The 18,643-nt window shown below is 41.7% G+C and overlaps 1 protein-coding gene across 2 annotated transcripts in view; it reads right to left on the bottom strand.

Annotated features, from left to right (window-relative positions):
- Nucleotides 1-6,742: 6,742 nt before the first annotated feature.
- Nucleotides 6,743-18,643, bottom strand: part of LOC124605194 (protein Skeletor, isoforms B/C) — a 67,370-nt gene continuing 55,469 nt past the window's right edge. For both annotated transcript variants that reach the window (XM_047136719.1, XM_047136720.1), the window contains exons 12-13: nt 12,819-12,926; nt 6,743-7,937 (exon numbers count right to left, since the gene is read on the bottom strand). In XM_047136719.1, the coding sequence (XP_046992675.1) occupies nt 7,726-7,937; nt 12,819-12,926 (320 nt within the window). In that variant the 3' untranslated portion in view covers nt 6,743-7,725. The remainder of the gene's footprint in view (nt 7,938-12,818; nt 12,927-18,643) is intronic.

The raw sequence follows: 18,643 nt of genomic DNA, 5'->3' as shown, positions 1-18,643 counted from the left end.
GCACAATGTCGGCACTAGTACAGTGTATATCCACCTTTCGCTGCAATGCAGGCTGCTATTCTCCCATGGAGACGATCGTAGAGATGCTGGATGTAGTCCTGTGGAACGGCTTGCCATGCCATTTCCACCTGGCGCCTCAGTTGGACCAGCGTTCATGCTGGACGTGCAGACCAAGTGAGACGACGCTTCATCCAGTCCCAAACATGCTCAATGGGGGACAGATCCGGAGATCTTGCTGGCCAGGGTAGTTGACTTACACCTTCTAGAGCACGTTGGGTGGCATGGGATACATGCGGACGTGCATTGTCCTGTTGGAACAGCAAGTTCCCTTGCCGGTCTAGGAATGGCAGAACGATGGGTTCGATGACGGTTTGGATGTACCGTGCACTATTCAGTGTCCCCTCGACGATCACCAGTGGTGTACGGCCAGTGTAGGAGATCGCTCCCCACACCATGATGCCGGGTGTTGGCCCTGTGTGCCTCAGTCGTATGCAGTCCTGATTGTGGCGCTCACCTGCACGGCGCCAAACACGCATACGACCATCTTTGGCACCAAGGCAGAAGCGACTCTCATCGCTGAAGACGACACGTCTCCATTCGTCCCTCCATTCATGCCTGTCGCGACACCACTGGAGGCGGGCTGCACGATGTTGGGGCGTGAGCGGAAGACGGCCTAACGGTGTGCGGGACCGTAGCCCAGCTTCATGGAGACGGTTGCGAATGGTCCTCGCCGATACCCCAGGAGCAACAGTGTCCCTAATTTGCTGGGAAGTGGCGGTGCGGTCCCCTACGGCACTGCGTAGGATCCTACGGTCTTGGCGTGCATCCGTGCGTCGCTGCGGTCCGGTCCCAGGTCGACGGGCACGTGCACCTTCCGGCGACCACTGGCGACAACATCGATGTACTGTGGAGACCTCACGCCCCACGTGTTGAGCAATTCGGCGGTACGTCCACCCGGCCTCCCGCATGCCCACTATACGCCCTCGCTCAAAGTCCGTCAACTGCACATACGGTTCACGTCCACGCTGTCGCGGCATGCTACCAGTGTTAAAGACTGCGATGGAGCTCCGTATGCCACGGCAAACTGGCTGACACTGATGGCGGCGGTGCACAAATGCTGCGCAGCTAGCGCCATTCGACGGCCAACACCGCGGTTCCTGGTGTGTCCGCTGTGCCGTGCGTGTGATCATTGCTTGTACAGCCCTCTCGCAGTGTCCGGAGCAAGTATGGTGGGTCTGACACACCGGTGTCAATGTGTTCTTTTTTCCATTTCCAGGAGTGTATTATTCTTGAAGTCTGACGGTATTTCACCTGTCTCATACATCTTGCTCACCAGATGGAAGAGTTTTGTCATGGCTTTCAGTAGTTCCCATGGAATGTTGTCTACTCCGGGGCCCTTGTTTCGACTTAGGTCATTCAGTGCACTGTCAGATTCATGGAGTTATGATTACTCCCATTTCATTTTCATCTATGACCTCTTCCATTTCCATAATGTTGCCCTCAAGTACGTCGCCCTTGTATAGACCATCTATGCACTCCTTCCAACTTTCTGCTTCCTCTTCTTTGCGTAGGGCTGGTTTTCCATCTGCACTCTTGATATTCATATAGGACATTCTCTTTTCTCCAGATGTCTCCTGTAGGCAGTATCTGTCTTGCCTCTAGTGATACATGCTTCTACATCCTTACATTTGTCCTGTGGTCACCTCTGCTTAGCTATTTTGCACTTTCTGTTGATTTCATTTTTGACGCTTGGGGGAGGGGGGAATTTCCTTTGACAGGAGCATATGGGTTTCAATAATATTTTGAAGCCATTTTTATTTTGACATGAAATATCATTTATTATTTAAAGACCAGACAATAGAAGTCAAATTGTATAGAAAAAATTCCTGTGCAATAAAAAGTAGGTGAATAGCATAAAATTTGCTATACTGAATGTAAATGTAAAAATGGTAGCACATCTAAAACTAAACTAAATATCACCAACTGGAAGCAGCTGGTCTGTTAGATACCTAAATATTACGATAATGATGGAAGCTGAAGAAATAAATTAAAATTTGTGCCATGGGCGGGACTCGAACCCGGGTCTTCTTGCTCACTAGGCAGGAATGCTGATCATTCCACCACTGTAGCACTATGGTCAACACTGCTGCATGAAATACCCAAGTCGAATGCCCTCCGAACACAAACTTCAATTAATATATTTAGCTGATTTTCTCTCTACATTGACACTATTGCCAGGGCTCACCCACGTTAGAACAGCACCCCAGTGTTAGGTGTAATGGGGAAGTCCTGTACCACAGGTGATCTTATAATTAAATTTTCCCCAAGACATTTAAGTCCCATCATCTACAATAATGATGGAAGCTGAAGAAGTGAATTAAAATTTGTGCCATGGCTGGGACTTCTTGCTTACTAGGCAGAAATGCTGACCACTACATCACAGCAGCACTATTGTCAACATTGCTGCACATTCTTCAGCTTTCATCATTATCATAGATAAAGACGAGGCTTAAATGTCTTGGGGAAAAATTTAATTATAAGATGTGTCAGATCACCTGTGGTACAGGACCTCCCCATTACGTCCAATGCTAGGATACTATTCCAATGCCAGAGAGCCCTGGCAATAGTGTGACAGTGTAGGGGGAAAATAAGTTGAAGATATGAACTAAAGTTTGGGTTGGGGAAGGCACTCGACTTGGGTAGTTTGCGCAGCAATGTTGACCATAATGATGCGATGGTGTAATGGTCAGTGTTTCACCAAGCAAGCAAGAAGACCTGGGTTCGAGTCCCAGCCGTAGCACACATTTTAATTCATTTCTTCAGTTTCCATCATTATCGTAGATAAAGATGAGACTTAAATGTCTTGGGAGAAAATTTAATTATAAAACCTAAATATTAGACTGTATAATTTTTGCAAACTACAAGGTCCACTCAATAAACAACCGGAAAAGTTTATAAAAAATACAAAACTTTGGTAACATTTGTGCTTCTTTGTTACTTTTTGGCGGTGTCCTAGAACTATCATTAGATGGGCCTGGCATGCCAACCTTGTGAATCAGATGCTGGGAATCAGTGAAACAAGATGACAGCTCCCTTAAAGGTTTGCACCAATATTTTGTAGCAGAGTGTCATTAGACTTGTCCAGCTGAGGGGTTGAAACCAATCGAAATTCACTGTCAGATGGAATGCAATATAATGAAAATTGTCCAAGTGAAACATAAGTGTAAGAGTGGGCAGATAAGTTTAAACAAGGTATAACAAGTGTTGAAGATTCACCTCACCCAGGATACTCTGTCTGGGCAGTCACAGAGACCAACATTGCGAGAGCTGATAAGTGGATACGGGGAAACAGGCATATTATGGTAAGCGATATTCCAACAATGATGAATATTTGTGTTGGATCAGCCAATGATATCATTCATGACATACTGATGTTCAAGAAAGTGTTTGCAAGGCTGTTTCCCAAACATTTGATATTAGATATGAAAGAAAGTTGCACAGACTTGTGCAGGGAGCTTTTGCAACAGTATGAGGCTGAAGAGGAGGCATTTCCTCACCATACTGTAATGGGAGATGAAAGCTGGGTGCATTTTTAACCTACTAAAAGAAGCTCTTAGTGGCTCAGGTTTTGCTGATGATGAAGTCCATGCAGCAATGCATAATTGGTTATGCATATACCTCAAGAATTCTTTGCACATGGAATTGAGAAGCTTGACCAGTGCTGGCATAAATGCATACACCTTGAGGAGCATTGTGTAATAATTCTCATAATAGATTCATTAAAAAAATTACAGTTTGTTACTGAATCATCCTTATATAACTGTTGGGTGTAAGGTCCCAACAATTTTAAATGCAAACATGGTAAACACAAGGAGCTGCATATCCAAATGATGAACATCCTTATATAAATTAAAATGTCTCTCCCATAGCAATTGGAATTTATACACTAAAGGAGAAAGGCATAAGGCTTCCAAGTGTGAAGTTCATAAACAGTATTAAAACTTAATCTATAAATGATGGGATAAGAAGGATATGTCCCTTTAAAAAATCTATGTAGAGGAAGGACATAATAGAAGTATATCACACTAATAGATCTACCCATGCTGTTTAAAAGCTGATATACCATACAGTGATGATCCCAAGCATTATGACATATATCTACTGCGAGACTGAAAGTCACTCGATAATATTGTGGGTTCTGACATGGTAAGGAGAGTATACATGCACAGCAGAGATGGATCATTCTAGTGATGACATCGTCAACAAATGGGGAAATCCACTTTCATAAGCAACTTTGATAAAGAGCAGACTGTTACGGCCCAGTGTCTGGGAATGACCACCATTGAAACAGCAACACTGGTTGGCTCTTTGTGTGCTGCTGTTGTTAGCATTTATTGAAAGGAGCTGAAAGACATTGAAACAATACTTCAGCATCAAGGTGTCTGAAGTGTGTGCCCCATCACAGGACATGGAGGCTTGCCCATTTTATAAAGCAGTACGAACAGCAATCCACAGCAAATCTGACATCAGAGTACAATGGTAGTGCAGGGTCAAGTGCTTTGGACCACACCATTACGAGCACATTGTTATATATAGGGCTCCACAGCAGACGACCCCTATATGCTCCCATGTTGCCACAACAACTTCATCAATCACTGTGAAGGCATCTTTCAGAGGAATAACTGCCTAGGTCATAATGCCAGAAACGTGCTACAGTGGTTTGAGGAGTGTGACAGAGAACTCGTGTTGATGTATTGCCAATGAAATTTGCCTGATCCGAACCCGATGGAATACTCGTATACCTGGGACACTACCGGACACCAGTTCCATGGCCATAAATCTCTGTCCTGTAATTTATGGGAATTGTATGACCTGTTTATTGACATCTGGTGCCAATACCTCCCGAAACTACCAAGATCTTGTTGAATTCATGCCGTGCAGAATAGCAGCTGTATTGAGTTCCTAAGGTGGATCAATAGACTATTAATCACGCAGTCATAATGTTTTCGCTCATCAGTGTAAGTAATGATAGCTGCTTCAGTCTTTTAGTCAGTTCTTTGTTTCATTCTACATTCCCAAACATTTACTTCTTTATCAAGATCAGGTGCAGCTCGTAATTAAAAGCTCTGAAATGGAGCTGCCCCCAAATATATATTATAATAAATTTCTCAATAACACATTAAATAATTTAAAGTATCAGAAGCATTTCGCATAGGGATTTAAATAACGCCGGTCAAAATTTTTGGAACTGTTGATATGTGATGTCACATGATGTTCATCGAACAGATAGTGGCTAGTCTGGAGACTGTGCCTTGAAATCCCACTTAGCTCAGTGTAGCAAAGGTTTGGGGGTGTGGTTTTCCTGGAGTACAGCTCTTATGGACAACCCAAAGACTCTGTTGTTTCAGCCCAAGGGTGTCCAACCAACCCACACACAATCCTTATGTTCCATTTCTTACATCAAAATGGAATGAACAGAGTTGCTGAAACTTCACTACTGAATCCGTATCTCTGTATATCTCTATTATGCTTTGATGTGTCCTTAATTGAAGTTTAGTGTTACTGTTTTGATAGTGTTTTAGACAGTTTTTTTTTTTCATTTCTGCCACTGCCTATTCTATCCACCGCTGGAATGAGTTTGCAGATATCTCGACAGAGAGTATGGTAATGTATCACCACCTAGCGAGAATTTCGTGAATGATTAGAGCAAAAAGTGTGCGAAATGTGCCCCCGGAGTGTCCTGTTACTTTAGTGTCCTTGCTTGCTGACTGTGAGTATTGTGCATTATTAGCACATTTCTCCTCATGAGCGTATTATGCATGAGTTTAGTGAATTTTACTTTCTTGTGAAACACAGCAGCGTACTAAACATTCGAAAGCAACACAATATGACCTCACTGTGCAATTTATCATGTAAAATTTGGAACATGCAGCTAGGATGAAAGTGAAGGCACTTGGTGCACCCAAATTCAATGTAAAGATGAATCAAGAACACAGACAGTGTAAATCCAGACAAGGATATACACAGAATTTTAATGGAGCAATGTACAATGCAGCTGAGTGGTTGTATATGCTATATCACTTAAAGTGCATATTTTTGTGACACACAAGTGTAAACATGACAAATACAGTCTGTACATTTCCATGGCAGTTATTCATGTAAGCCAATCACAGCACAAGATCTGTTACATCATGGAAACATCACTGTTTCGTCACGCAAACTCATAAACACCACAGTTTGAGGGTACAAAACATTACACATCTGATGTTTGGAAATGAAAATACCAAAAACTATAAGCACCCAATGAAGCTAACATAAACCACATTAAAGATCTCTCCAAAATGTGACTTTTAGTACAATCTGTTGAGGTAAACTGTCACGAAATGTGATGTTGGGGGATAAATAAGATACCAATAGATTTTATCTTGGAGTTAGCCTTTGATGCTATTTAGTAGTTGGTTATGAAAGAAGATACAGTATGTAAATGTTTGGCTAGAGTGTAAAATTGCCCCCCCCCCCCCCCCCTCATGCCTGAAATCTTGGTTGTGGTGACAGACTGATGTGTAGTATAGCCTGAAATCTACGTTTTTTCCGATTGCTAAACATCACAGCCTTCCCCAGTATGGAAACCACGAGCCGCACCTGTTCAAGATCAAATAGAACATAAATATAGGTGTCGTCCTACCACAGGGATTACTAAGACATGTTTGATACAATATCAGGGCAAATTACAGTAATGATATCCAAAGTAATATACTTTATTTCAGGTGTTCCATTTCCACACAAACATGATGTCATTACATGCTGTTATAGTAACCTAATTTCCATGAAGAAAAGCAACCACTCACATATACCTGTTAAATGTATGGCGAGTGTACACATACCTAACAGTACATAGGTTACTAGCTTTTGAGCTGCTTTTCTTCTCTCTCTCTCTCTCTCTCTCTCTCTCTCTCTCTCTCTCTCTCACACACACACACACACACACACACACACACACAGAGAGAGAGAGAGAGAGAGAGAGAGAGAAAGGCTGTATAGTTTATGTCAGAGTATGTATATAAACTAAAGAAAAAGTGGTAACTCAAAAGCTTGTAAAGCCTCTGAACTGTTACTTGTATCTACGCATCACAAATCAATCAATTATTGTTCAGTCATTACAATGATGTGCCTCACAAGAGGTAATAGTACTTTGTTAGAATATTTCACTGTTGTCAACTGTCATCGTGGTTTTCCTCAATGTGATGTGTATGGATGATAGCCTCTTTGCTTTATTCTGCGCGAAGTGCTTATTTGTCCTCAACTGAAATTTTTGAAGATGACTTCCCATTTATGCCCTAGGTTTTTTGTTTCATTTTAATGCTGCAACTAATTTTGACTTTTCTGTTCACCTTTGTTTTGCATATCACAAATTTTATACCATTTAGTTACTTCTTGTACAAAAGTCAGTACAATCTTAGTTAATTCATAAAAAAGTAAAAAAATAGAGTAAGTGCACTGAATTTTGTTTCTTATGTGAACAATCTTATTTGAAGCACATATTTAGGAACTCTAATATAAATGCAGTATACTGAATACGCCAATGAATACAGAAATAGTTTTTTAAAAATGTGGAATAACAGTCAAGTACATCGAAAATAAAATTAATTAAAAATTGATTCTGCTATCATTGATTCATTTTCTTTTTCTTTCAAGCATCTATCTACCTACATATATACCTTAACATTAATTATTCATCACAGTCCACAAAAGTACTATAAGTGCAGTAACTAAATAAATAAAGTCTGCAGTAGCTCTCGCAGTACCAGCAGCTTGTGGTGGGTAGTAGCTGTCTACAATATGTATCTTCCATCCCATGTTAGGGTGAGTATAACTGTGGTAGTACACAACATCAGGCCATGATGTATTTGGTGTTATTTTCAGAACTGCTGGATCACCTGTAAAATTTAAATTTGGTAATAGATATGCAAACAAAATGTAATTTCTCTGTAAGGTGTTTTTTTCTCTCTTCTTACTGAGACTCTTAAACTCACTCAAGCCATTAAAGCTTATTTTAATGGAAGAGAATAAGTGGGAGCATCACGGGGCATTTGAAAACCAAAACATAATCTTTTACTCATACATAAAGTATACCGTATTACTCGAATTTAAGCCGCACTCGAATCTAAGCCGCACCTGAAAAATGAGACTCGAAATCGAGGAAAAAATATTTTCCCAAATCTAAGACGCACCTGAAACCTGAGACTCGAAATTCAAGGGGAGAGAAAAGTTTTAGGCCGCACTTCCAAATCGCGATACAGCTGTAGTAGTTTGGTTCGAGTCGTAAGCTTAGTAGTTAAGCTTTACCAGCTTGTTATGCGTCAGGCGCTCCGTCCGTATTTATATGGGTACCCTTCCTTTTTCATGTGCTTCATCTGGTTTGAATTGATTGCTTATTTTTCTTTGATCTGACAAGTGCAGTTCTCTTTGTTATAGGTGTTTCCGTCACTCAAAGCTGAAAATGCATTACTGTACTGTGTCATGCATTGTTTGTCGCATTCTGAAAATGAGGGTTTACGATCTGTCGCCGTATGCTACCGCCGCTTACAATTAAAAAAAACAAAGAGAGGAATCGTCTCATTAGCGAAACAATGGCGAGAGACTGCTGTTCGTTGCTACTTACACTGCTGCTTTCTTTGATAATGATCAACAAGAACCAAATTATAGACTGCGTATGATAGAAGATGTTCTGAACGAGAATTTAGCGAAAATTTTTTCCGTTTGAAAATCTTTGCAGACGCCTCTTTAGTACATTACATTATGCACAGAAATTAGAGTCATCTTAGATTTAAAAATCTAGTCAATTGCCGTGCTTCATTTCTGACTGTATCACTATTAGGCATAAGAATAATACGAATATAAACATGACATGGTATGTATATTCTTCCGTGTCTGCTGTTGTCTCACTCTAGTTTCGTAGTTTATTAGGCGGACAGGATTTAAATGAGATAGCAGCAAACACGAAAGAATACATGGCAAAATGTTTATATTCGTATTATTCTTATGGTGAAGAGAATACTGTATGTGATTCACAATTCATAAAAGTTCCTATTAGCAACCATTTCTTCTCACAGTTAGGAAAAAATTCAGAAAGCAGAGTTGGCCATATTGACAAATATCCCAAACAGTCTTGCCAGTCGGATTTTCGTAGTACATTGAAATGCTGCTACGTTTGAAGAGGAACAATACGGAATTTGTATTTACTTCGTTGGATAATGTATGAAAATGCAGTGGTCGAAACTCGGGGCGGAGAAAAAAAAGCTCGTCTTCCACCTTTTTTTTATTTATTTACTGACGCAGAGGTTTTGGTGCCAGTATTTGTCTTTGTGCCTGCGAAGCATGCCTGCGTAGCGCTACATATATTCGACGACAGAAGTTAATTGTGGCGGCACCTACCAACATTTTTCAGAACTTCCGCTTACTTTGCACTTGATTCTAAGCCGCAGGCGGTTTTTTGGATTACAAAAACCGGAAAAAAAGTGCGGCTTAGATTCGAGTAAATACGGTATGCATGCACTATGTACCAAAGCTGTAATAATTGCAAAAGAGGAATGCTTTACAGAATTTTTTTTTAAATTTACGGTATTAAGATGCCAGCTAAACAAGGAAGATCTTCACAGAAAACACACACAATAGTTCTGCACAATTAATGTAAATCTAAACTTGATTAACACTTCGCTTTGTCCCAATTAGAAGAGAGAAGTGGGAGACAGTAATACGACAACAGTACAGGTTCAGGAAAGAATTGATACTTAATTTTTCATTCGCTTAAGATTTAACATCTGATTAATACTTACATAGCACTGTAATGCTATGACCCAGCAGGATATATACATGTGTTGGACAAAAATACAGGAACACCGAAAGAAATGCATGCCTGAACAGAAATGCTGATGCTAGCCAAGCCTGCAGGTTGTGCTGCTGTATCTGACCATGAACTGGACCAATATAATATCCTCAATACTTTGCAAGTGTCAGTCGTGGTCAGAACAGTGTTCCATGTAGCTGTGAGTGCATTATGTTGAAGCTACGTGAATTCGAATGTGTGCAAATTGTTGGTGCTCATGTGGTGGTGGTTTTTGTAATCAAAGGAGCCAAAGTGTTTAGTGTTTCAAGAGGCACTGTATTGAAGATTTATACCATATACAAGGTAAACAGAAAAACATCATCCACTAAGTCACAAGGTGGATGATAGTCTGTGTTGAGTGATCACGACAGACAGTTATTGACAAGGATCAGAATTGAATGTCACACTTGTGAACACTGCCAGCACCAAAACAATATGAAGCAGGGGATTGTAGAGTGAGTTGGAATTCCAAACCACTTACTAGTGATACAACAGGAAAACATGGTGCTGAAGCCATAATGCCTGGACTATTGAGCAATGGAAGAAAGTCTTTTGGTCAGGTGAGCCTTGTTCCCAACTTATAACTGAGTTTACATGCCAGGAGTGAAACACGGTGGGGGTTCAGTGATGATTTGGGCTGCCATATCATGGTATTCCATGGGCCCCATGGTTAAACTGCAAGGTCGGATCACTGCTAAGGATTATGTGATCATTTTGGCTGAGCAATTCCATCCCATGGTGCAATGTTTGTTCCCCATTGGTGATGCTGCATTCAGAGATGGCAGGGTCCCTATTTACAAAGTTCACATCGTCCAAAACTGGTTTTGTGAGTATGAGGGTGAATTCTTACGTCTCCCTTGGCCACAACAGTCACCGGACCTCAATACTGCGAGCTTTTGTGGGGTACTCTGGAGAGAAGAGTGTATGATCACTATCCACGTCTATCATGATTACCTGAACTTTTCACTATTTTGCAGAAAGAATGGTGTAAGATTCCCTTGAAATCATACAGGACCTGTATTTAGCTACTGAAAGATGACTGGAAGCAGTTTCGAAGACCAACTGGTTTCCTACACTGTGTTAGGCCCAGCAATGTGTTGTGCTTTTGGTGTTTCTATATTTTTCTCCATTGCCAGTATATAAGTGTCTGCTCATTGCCAAGAAAAGAAGAGGCTCTGATTAGTTGTGAATGTGATGGTTGTTGTGATGATGATGTGTAATAACTGTGTCAGCAGCATGTAATCATATTCTGTGCTAATTATACATGGTATTCATAAATTCCCATTACTAACTTCTAGGACTTGTAGAGGGGAGTGAGTGCATAATATTTTGAATAGGAACCCATGCCTATAAATGTATCATTTTCATGCTACCACCATTTGAAAACATGTTTGCTAGGTACGGGCAATCATGGTGGAGGGGTGCTTCAGTTGGATTAACTGATGTCATCTATTCTACCTCTCTGACCTGGTTTGAGCCACATTCAGATCTCTATGCTAGAGCAACATGGCAGAGTAAATGTTTGCAAAATACACTGACATGATCCTTCCGTAGGGCGAAGCTAGCAGTAATGGAAAAGCTGTACCTTGCCTTTACCTAGATTGTTATGCACAATGTCCAACTCTATCATATACCCTTTATGCCACAATTATGCAATGGTTTCAAGAAAGGGATACCCTTCACCATCAGCAGGCATGGCTGTGGTACTCCAAGGAGATGACCCACACCCAAACTGGAAGAGGCTGTACTGCATCATGTTAAACAGAACCCGTCAACAAGTAAATGAGCAGTTGTGTGTGCAATGGACGTTGCTTCCTGTACCATCTAGTATGTTTTGGATAACCATCAACTACATCCTCAACAATTCCAACACTCCATACTACCTCTAACACTCAAGACACGTGAATGAGACTAGAACCAGGTGAGAGAGGTAGGATATATGTCAAATGACATCAGGCAATCCAACGTAGGCATGCTCCACCATAACTACCCTGTTGCAAACCTACAAAACAAATGTTTTCAAACGGCTGCAGCGTGGAAGCAGTAGGTTTCCAGACATGGGTTGCTATTCAAAATATTATGTACTCAGTTCCTTCTACAGGCCCTAGAAGTTTGTAATGGGAGTTTCCGAACACCCAGTGTCTGCATATACCACCACTCACCAAGTAAATGCATAAATTTTAAACTTCATAACTCATTTGTGTAATAATATTGTTTATAGATTGTTAAGTGCACTAATCTATTACAATTTCATTTTCTCATGAAAGACTTATCACACTCATCTTTGTGGTTTGGTCCTAGGGAAGGTATGCTCTCATGTTTGCTAACAACAACAATTTTCACATTAGTACAGTCTAAAGCAAACTGTTAATGATGCAACATGTTTCAGATCCAAACAAAGAGGCAGAAGATCTTCAGGAAGATCACGGAAGAGAGTGCTTGACCAATTTTGATGGCTATGGAATGGTACAAAAGGCCTGCCCCTGCTGATGATGAATATCACATAGATATTTGCCAGAAACTCCAGTTTTTTGAGCAGGTTTCTGCCCCATTTGTGTGAAACCTAACAGAAAGGATTTTTTTTTAAAAACTGCATTGACCAACACTTCAACTGTCATATACATAGCTTCTTGTTAAAGTCCATCCCATGCCAATGTTGAGTTGTTACAGAAGATTTTCTTCCACAACCCAAGAGCATAAAATTTGCCTGTTCTTGGATGGTCGCAGTTTTTACTATTGTCTTACAATGCATAATGGTACTGAGTATTGCCAACCACAAGCACAACACTTTGAGACATGCTTCCTCCACTACAGTCACCAAACTTATTTACATTTTCAAATACTCTTTTTATGTAAAACTGCAAAGTGATGAATCTTTTATGGACACTTCACTTCCTGTAGTGCACTAATTTCTTATAGAAATTGTATTTACCTTTTTCACAAGTGAACATCAACGAACGGTTAAATTTTTTAAAGGTTTCAAAATCATCATCCAGTCTTCTATCTCGATTATTGTGTTTTCCAATACACAAAGGGCCAGCTGTAATACAAAATAAGACAATTTAAGTTACTGTTTTACAAGTAGTGACCTTTTGTAGTACATCATCATATAAATGTGCTAGAACTATTAATTAATTTCAGTGCTAAATTAAAATGACAGTAATTAAAGAAAACAATGGAAAATCCAGAATGGAGTGTAACAATATCAGAAAAAGGACACTTGCTACTCACCACATAGTAAAGATGCTGAGTCTCAGAAAGGCACAGCAAAAAGACTGTCAGAAAGTGACCATTCGGCCCAGTACACCTTTGTCAGAAATAGACACCACACACACACACACACACACACACACACACACACACACACATTCATGCAACTGCAACTCCAACACACATGTCCACAGTCTTTGGCTACTGAAGCCAGATTGCGGGCAGCAGCACTTGATGGGAGGAGCAACCAGGTGATGGGGGTAAGGAAGAGGCTGGTGCAGGTAGGGGGAAGATGGCAGGGTATGGGTGGGTGACAGTAAAGTGCTGCTTGTGGGAGCGTACAGAGATGAGGTGGAGGGAGGGTAGGGTATCTAGGTGCAGTTAGGAGGTTAGACAGAGGGTAGAGAGGAGGGGGTGGGAGTGGGGGGCAGCAAGAAGTAAAAGGACTGTGGGTGCATTAGTGGGATAGAGGAATGTGTAGTGCTGGAATGGGAACAGGGAAGGGGCTAGAGGGGTAAGGACAATGACTAACAAAGGTTGAGGCCAGGAGAGTTATGGGGATATTGCATATATTGCACGGAGAGTTCCCACCTTCACAATTCAGAAAAACTGGTGTTAGTAGGAAGGATCCAGGTGGCACAGTCATTGAAATGAAGCAGTCACTGAAGTGAAGAATACCATGTTGGATGGTGTGCTCAGCAACAGAGTGGTCCAGCTGTTTCTAAGCCGTAGTTTGCCAGTAGCCATTCATGTGGACAGACAGCTTGTTGGCAGTCATGTCCAAGTAGAATGAAGCACAGTGGTTGCAGCTTAACTTGTAGATCACGTGACTGGTTTCACAGATAGCCCTGCCTTTAATAGGTTAGATGATGCATGTTACTGGATTGAGAGTAGGTGGTTGTGGGGGGATGTAAGAGGAAGGTCTTGTATCTAGGTCTATTATAAGCATATGAGCCATGAGGCAAGAGGCTGGGAGCAGGGGTCGTTTGGGATATACGACGTTATTGTGTAGGTTCAGTGGGTGACAGAATACTGCAGTGGGGGGCTTGGGAGGAGGGATAAGGGGGTTGGGATGGGGTGAGGGTGGGGGTGGGGGTGGGGGGAAGGATAGTGGGTAGGACATTCCTCATTTCAGGGCATGATAAGAGGTAGTCAGTACCATGGCAGAGAATGTGATTCAGCTGCTCCAGTCCTTGGTGGTACTGTGGTCCTCTGTGGCCGGATAGTAGGGATTTGGGAGATGGAGGGAGACTGGAGAGATGAGACATGAGAGATTTGTTCTTGTACAAGGTTGAGAGGGTAATTATGGTATGTAAGGCCTCAGTGAGACCATCGGTATATTTTGAGAGGGACCTCTCGTCACTACGGACGCGACAGCCACATGTGGCTAGGCTGTATGGAATGGTTGGCAGCAGTCAAAGTGGAAGTATTACTGGTGGTTGGTAGGTCTGATATGGACAGAGGTACTGGAGTAGCCATCTTTGAGGTGGAGGTCAACATCGAGGAAGACAGCTTGTTGGGTTGAATAGGGCCAGGTGAAGCAAATGGGGGAAAAGGTATTGAGGTCCTGGAGGAATATGGATAGAGTGGGCAGGGGCTAGGTGGGTAAGGACAATGACTGGTTAAGGTTATGATTGGGAGGGTTACAGGAACATAGGATCCATATCATGACGTGTCATCAATGAATCTGAACCAGGTGAGAGGTTTGGGATTCTTGGTGTTTACGAAGTATTCCTCTAGATAGCCCATGAATAGGTTGGCATAGGATGGTGCCATGCAGGTGCCTACTGCTGTACTCTGCATTTGTTTGTAGGTAAATGTGTGTGAATTCCTAAGGGACCAAACTGCTGAGGTCATCGGTCCCTAGACTTACACACCCCTTAAACTAACTTATGCTCGGAACAACACACACCCATGCCTGAGGGAGGACTTGAACCTCCAGTGGGAGGGGCCGCGTAATCTGTAACATGGCAGCTCAAACAGTGCAGCCACTCCGCACGGCTGTATGTGGATAATACCTTCAAAGGAGAAATAATTGTGGATGAGGACTAAGTAGGAGGTTGTAGGTTTTGAATGTGTCGAGCTTTGGGAAGGGTAGTGTTCAATAGCGGTGAGGCCATGGGCATTAGGGATGTTAGTGTGTTAGTGTAAAGGGAAGTGGTATCAATAGTGACGAGCAGGGTACCATGTGGTAAAGGAACAGGAACTGAGGAAATGGTTGGTATCTTGTATAGAGAAGGGTAGGCTGCTGGTAATAGGCTGAAGGTGCTGGTCTATCACAGATATAGGAATGCGAGGAGCTGTAGGAGGAGAGATAGAGACTCTGGGGAGAGGTTCTGGGATGGGCATAAGGATCTGAAGAGAGACCAGAGATCTTGCTGGATTTCTCAAATGGGTCACTGTGGCAGTGTTTTTATGTGGATGAATCTGACAGCTGGCGGAGTCCTTCTGCCAGGTAATCCTTGCAGTTCAAAACAACAGCAGTGGAGTCTTTGTCAGCAGGTACAATTATAAAGTCAATTTTTAGGTGGTGTATTTCATTTCTTTCTGCAGGTGTAAGGTTAGTTTGCATGTTGAAGGATTTGGGGAATGTTGATGAGATGAGGTTCAAGGTTAACAGGGTGTGATTTGGGGGCATTGGGAGTGGATCACAGATAGATGCAGAAGTGAACTGACTCAAGCAGGGTTCAACATTGGTCTTTGGTTGAGTGTAATTGGTAAGGTGGTGGCAAAAAAGTGTTTCCACCGTTGGGACTGGGAGAAGGAGAGAAGGTCTTTCACAATATCTGCGTGACTGAATTTGGGAGTGGCGCATAAGGTCAGGCCTTTGTAAAGGACTGATACTTCTGCAGGGCTAAGGCTTTTGGAGGAAAGGTTCATGACTGTTTTTTGTGTCTGTTTATGTTCTGGATTTTATGTGGTGGGGCGAGGGAGGTTTTGAGGATGGGGTAACTGTAGTAGGTCTGCAAGACAGGGTTTGTCAGCTATGAGGAGATGTGGGGGAGTTTGTTGTAGAGTTAGTGGATAGTCATAGTCCAAGGTGGGAGTAGGAAGTGTACAGAGTAGAGAGTATTTTTAGGTGGAGTTGTACATGTTACTCTAATTCCTGAAGGGCAAGAGTTTCAATGTGTGATATGGGCTTCAGGATTTGGGATTGCATACCAACGGAATTCTGTGGATGGAGAGGAGGTACTGCAAGGATGTTTGGGTCTGATTGCTGTGGTTTTGCCAGGACTATGTTGGTGAGGGTTAAGGATTAGCAGAATCTCAACAGATGGTCATTGTGGAAGGAAGGTTAGCATCCGGAGATGAGTCATTTGATAGTAAGGTCATTTGGGAGCATTCTGTGACCCAAGCAACAACACAGAAACAGTATGTGGGTCTGGAGTCTGGCTACAGATACGGAAACTTTTCTATAACGACACAGATGGAAGGAGCAAGGATACATGATGATGCATAAGAATGTGTAAAAATACATAAATAACTTAGAAGTACATCTGAAAGAGTTTACAAAAGTACACTCAAACATGTGGGGAAAATCACGAAAAGAAATGTGGAATGTCCTACCCACTTACTTTCAAGGACTGCTTCGCAGCCTATTCCATCAGGATCCTTCCTACCAACACCAGCTGTTATGAACTGTACGGGTGAAAACTCTCCCTGCAATATATCCTATGTTCCTGTAACCCTCCCAATTATAACCTTAACCAGTCATTGTCCTTACCCACCTAGCCCCTGCCCTGTTCCCATTCCAGGATTACACAGTCCTCCATCCCACCAACACACCCATACAAAATCTTTTTATCTGTCTCCTTTTCTGCTAGCCCCCTCCACTCGCCCTCCGTTTAACCTCCTGACAGCACCTAGCTGCCCTACCCTCTCTCCACCTCGTCCCTGTACACTCCCACAAACAGCAATTTGCTGTCCCCCACCCCTACCCTGCTATCCCTCCCCCTATCTGTCCCATACTCCTCCTTACACCTACCACCTAGCTGCTTCTCTCATCATCTGCTGTTGCTAACAGTCTGGCTTCAGTAGCCAGAGACTGTGGTCGAGCGCGCGCGCGCGCGCGCGTGTGTGTGTGTGTGTGTGTGTGTGTGTGTGTGTGTGTGTTTGCATACGCATGTGTGCATTTATTTCCAATGAAGGTCTTGTTGGCTGAAAACTAATTTTCTGAAAGTCTTTTGTTGTGCCTATCTGCAACTCAGCATTTCTGATATATGGTGAGTAATTACATAATACACTTTGAATAGTCCCATAACAATCATTAGAAGTCTTTTTCTAATAAAGTGCAACAGTTTCCTCTTTCATGACTTGACACCAAGTTAGAACAAACTCTCTCAATGAATAAATAATCTATTAAGTGCACACATCATTAGTGGTGGCGAAAAAATTGTATCAGGGCTGCTATGAACAGTGCATACAATGGAAAATGTGCAGAGTATCAGAGCAGTGATTTGATGTAAAATATGCAGAGGATCAGTTTACAAAGTCCTTCCTTCCTTCCCTCTAAGGTGAGACTCCACTGAACTTCAGAACGCCAAAGACACAAGAAAAATTTAGCGAGATGAATTACTGGGCACTGAACTAAGTCGATTACACAATTAACAGTGATACATCATATGAAATAATGAAAATATGGTTTCACTCACAAATATCAATTTCATCTGAACACTTCCATTAACAAACAAAACTGCAGTTGATTATCTTTTCATATTTTTGGCAGACAGTCCTGTAACAACGTCTGAAGTGATATTTTGCCATTTTATGTTACAAACTTCTTTATTTTATATTACTATCATGATTTTGGTCTTAAGCCATTATCAAATACAACAATGTTGGGTATAATTAAGACTTTGTTAAGTGAGGTCATCATCAAGATCTACTGCACTGGCTGTGCCAACATGTTGATAAGCACGAAATACATTTAGGTGATTTCGTACTTATCTTGATGCTGGGACACCCAGTTCATAGATCTTGACAATGACTTCACCAATCAAAGTGTAATTATACACAACATTGTTGTACTTGATAATGGCAAAATCATGATAGTAATATAAAATAAAAATGTTTGCACAGCCAGACGGCAAAAATCTCATTAAAAAAAAAAAGTCATTATTACCTCTTTGGAAAATTACACAGATGCTAACAACAATTGCTGCATATTCCTTAAGGTGTGTGTTGGATAGAACTGTCTTCCTTGGCATTTATTTTGTCAAGGATCAAGTCTATAGCTATAGATTATAAGGATTATACAAAAATAGTTAACACCTCACCCCATACAAGACATACAGGGAAAATGGCTGTCTAGTTTAGATGGATACGGTTATGGTCATGAGCATCAAATGTAATTGTGTGCTTTCTAGTCGTTTGATAATTACTACCTAATGTCACGTGTCTACATCAAATCCTCATACATCAGACATGTTCTGAGTGAAAGATACATACACATGTCCCTCAAATCACCCATGGCTTTTCAGAAATGGTGGATGAAACGTTCTTTGCATGTTGACAACATTGTATTAACGCAGATGTAAACCACTTTGA

Source organism: Schistocerca americana, chromosome 3 (assembly GCF_021461395.2).
Source record: "Schistocerca americana isolate TAMUIC-IGC-003095 chromosome 3, iqSchAmer2.1, whole genome shotgun sequence".
Classification (NCBI taxonomy): domain Eukaryota; kingdom Metazoa; phylum Arthropoda; class Insecta; order Orthoptera; family Acrididae; genus Schistocerca; species Schistocerca americana.
This window is presented reverse-complemented; position numbering and strand designations above follow the sequence as displayed.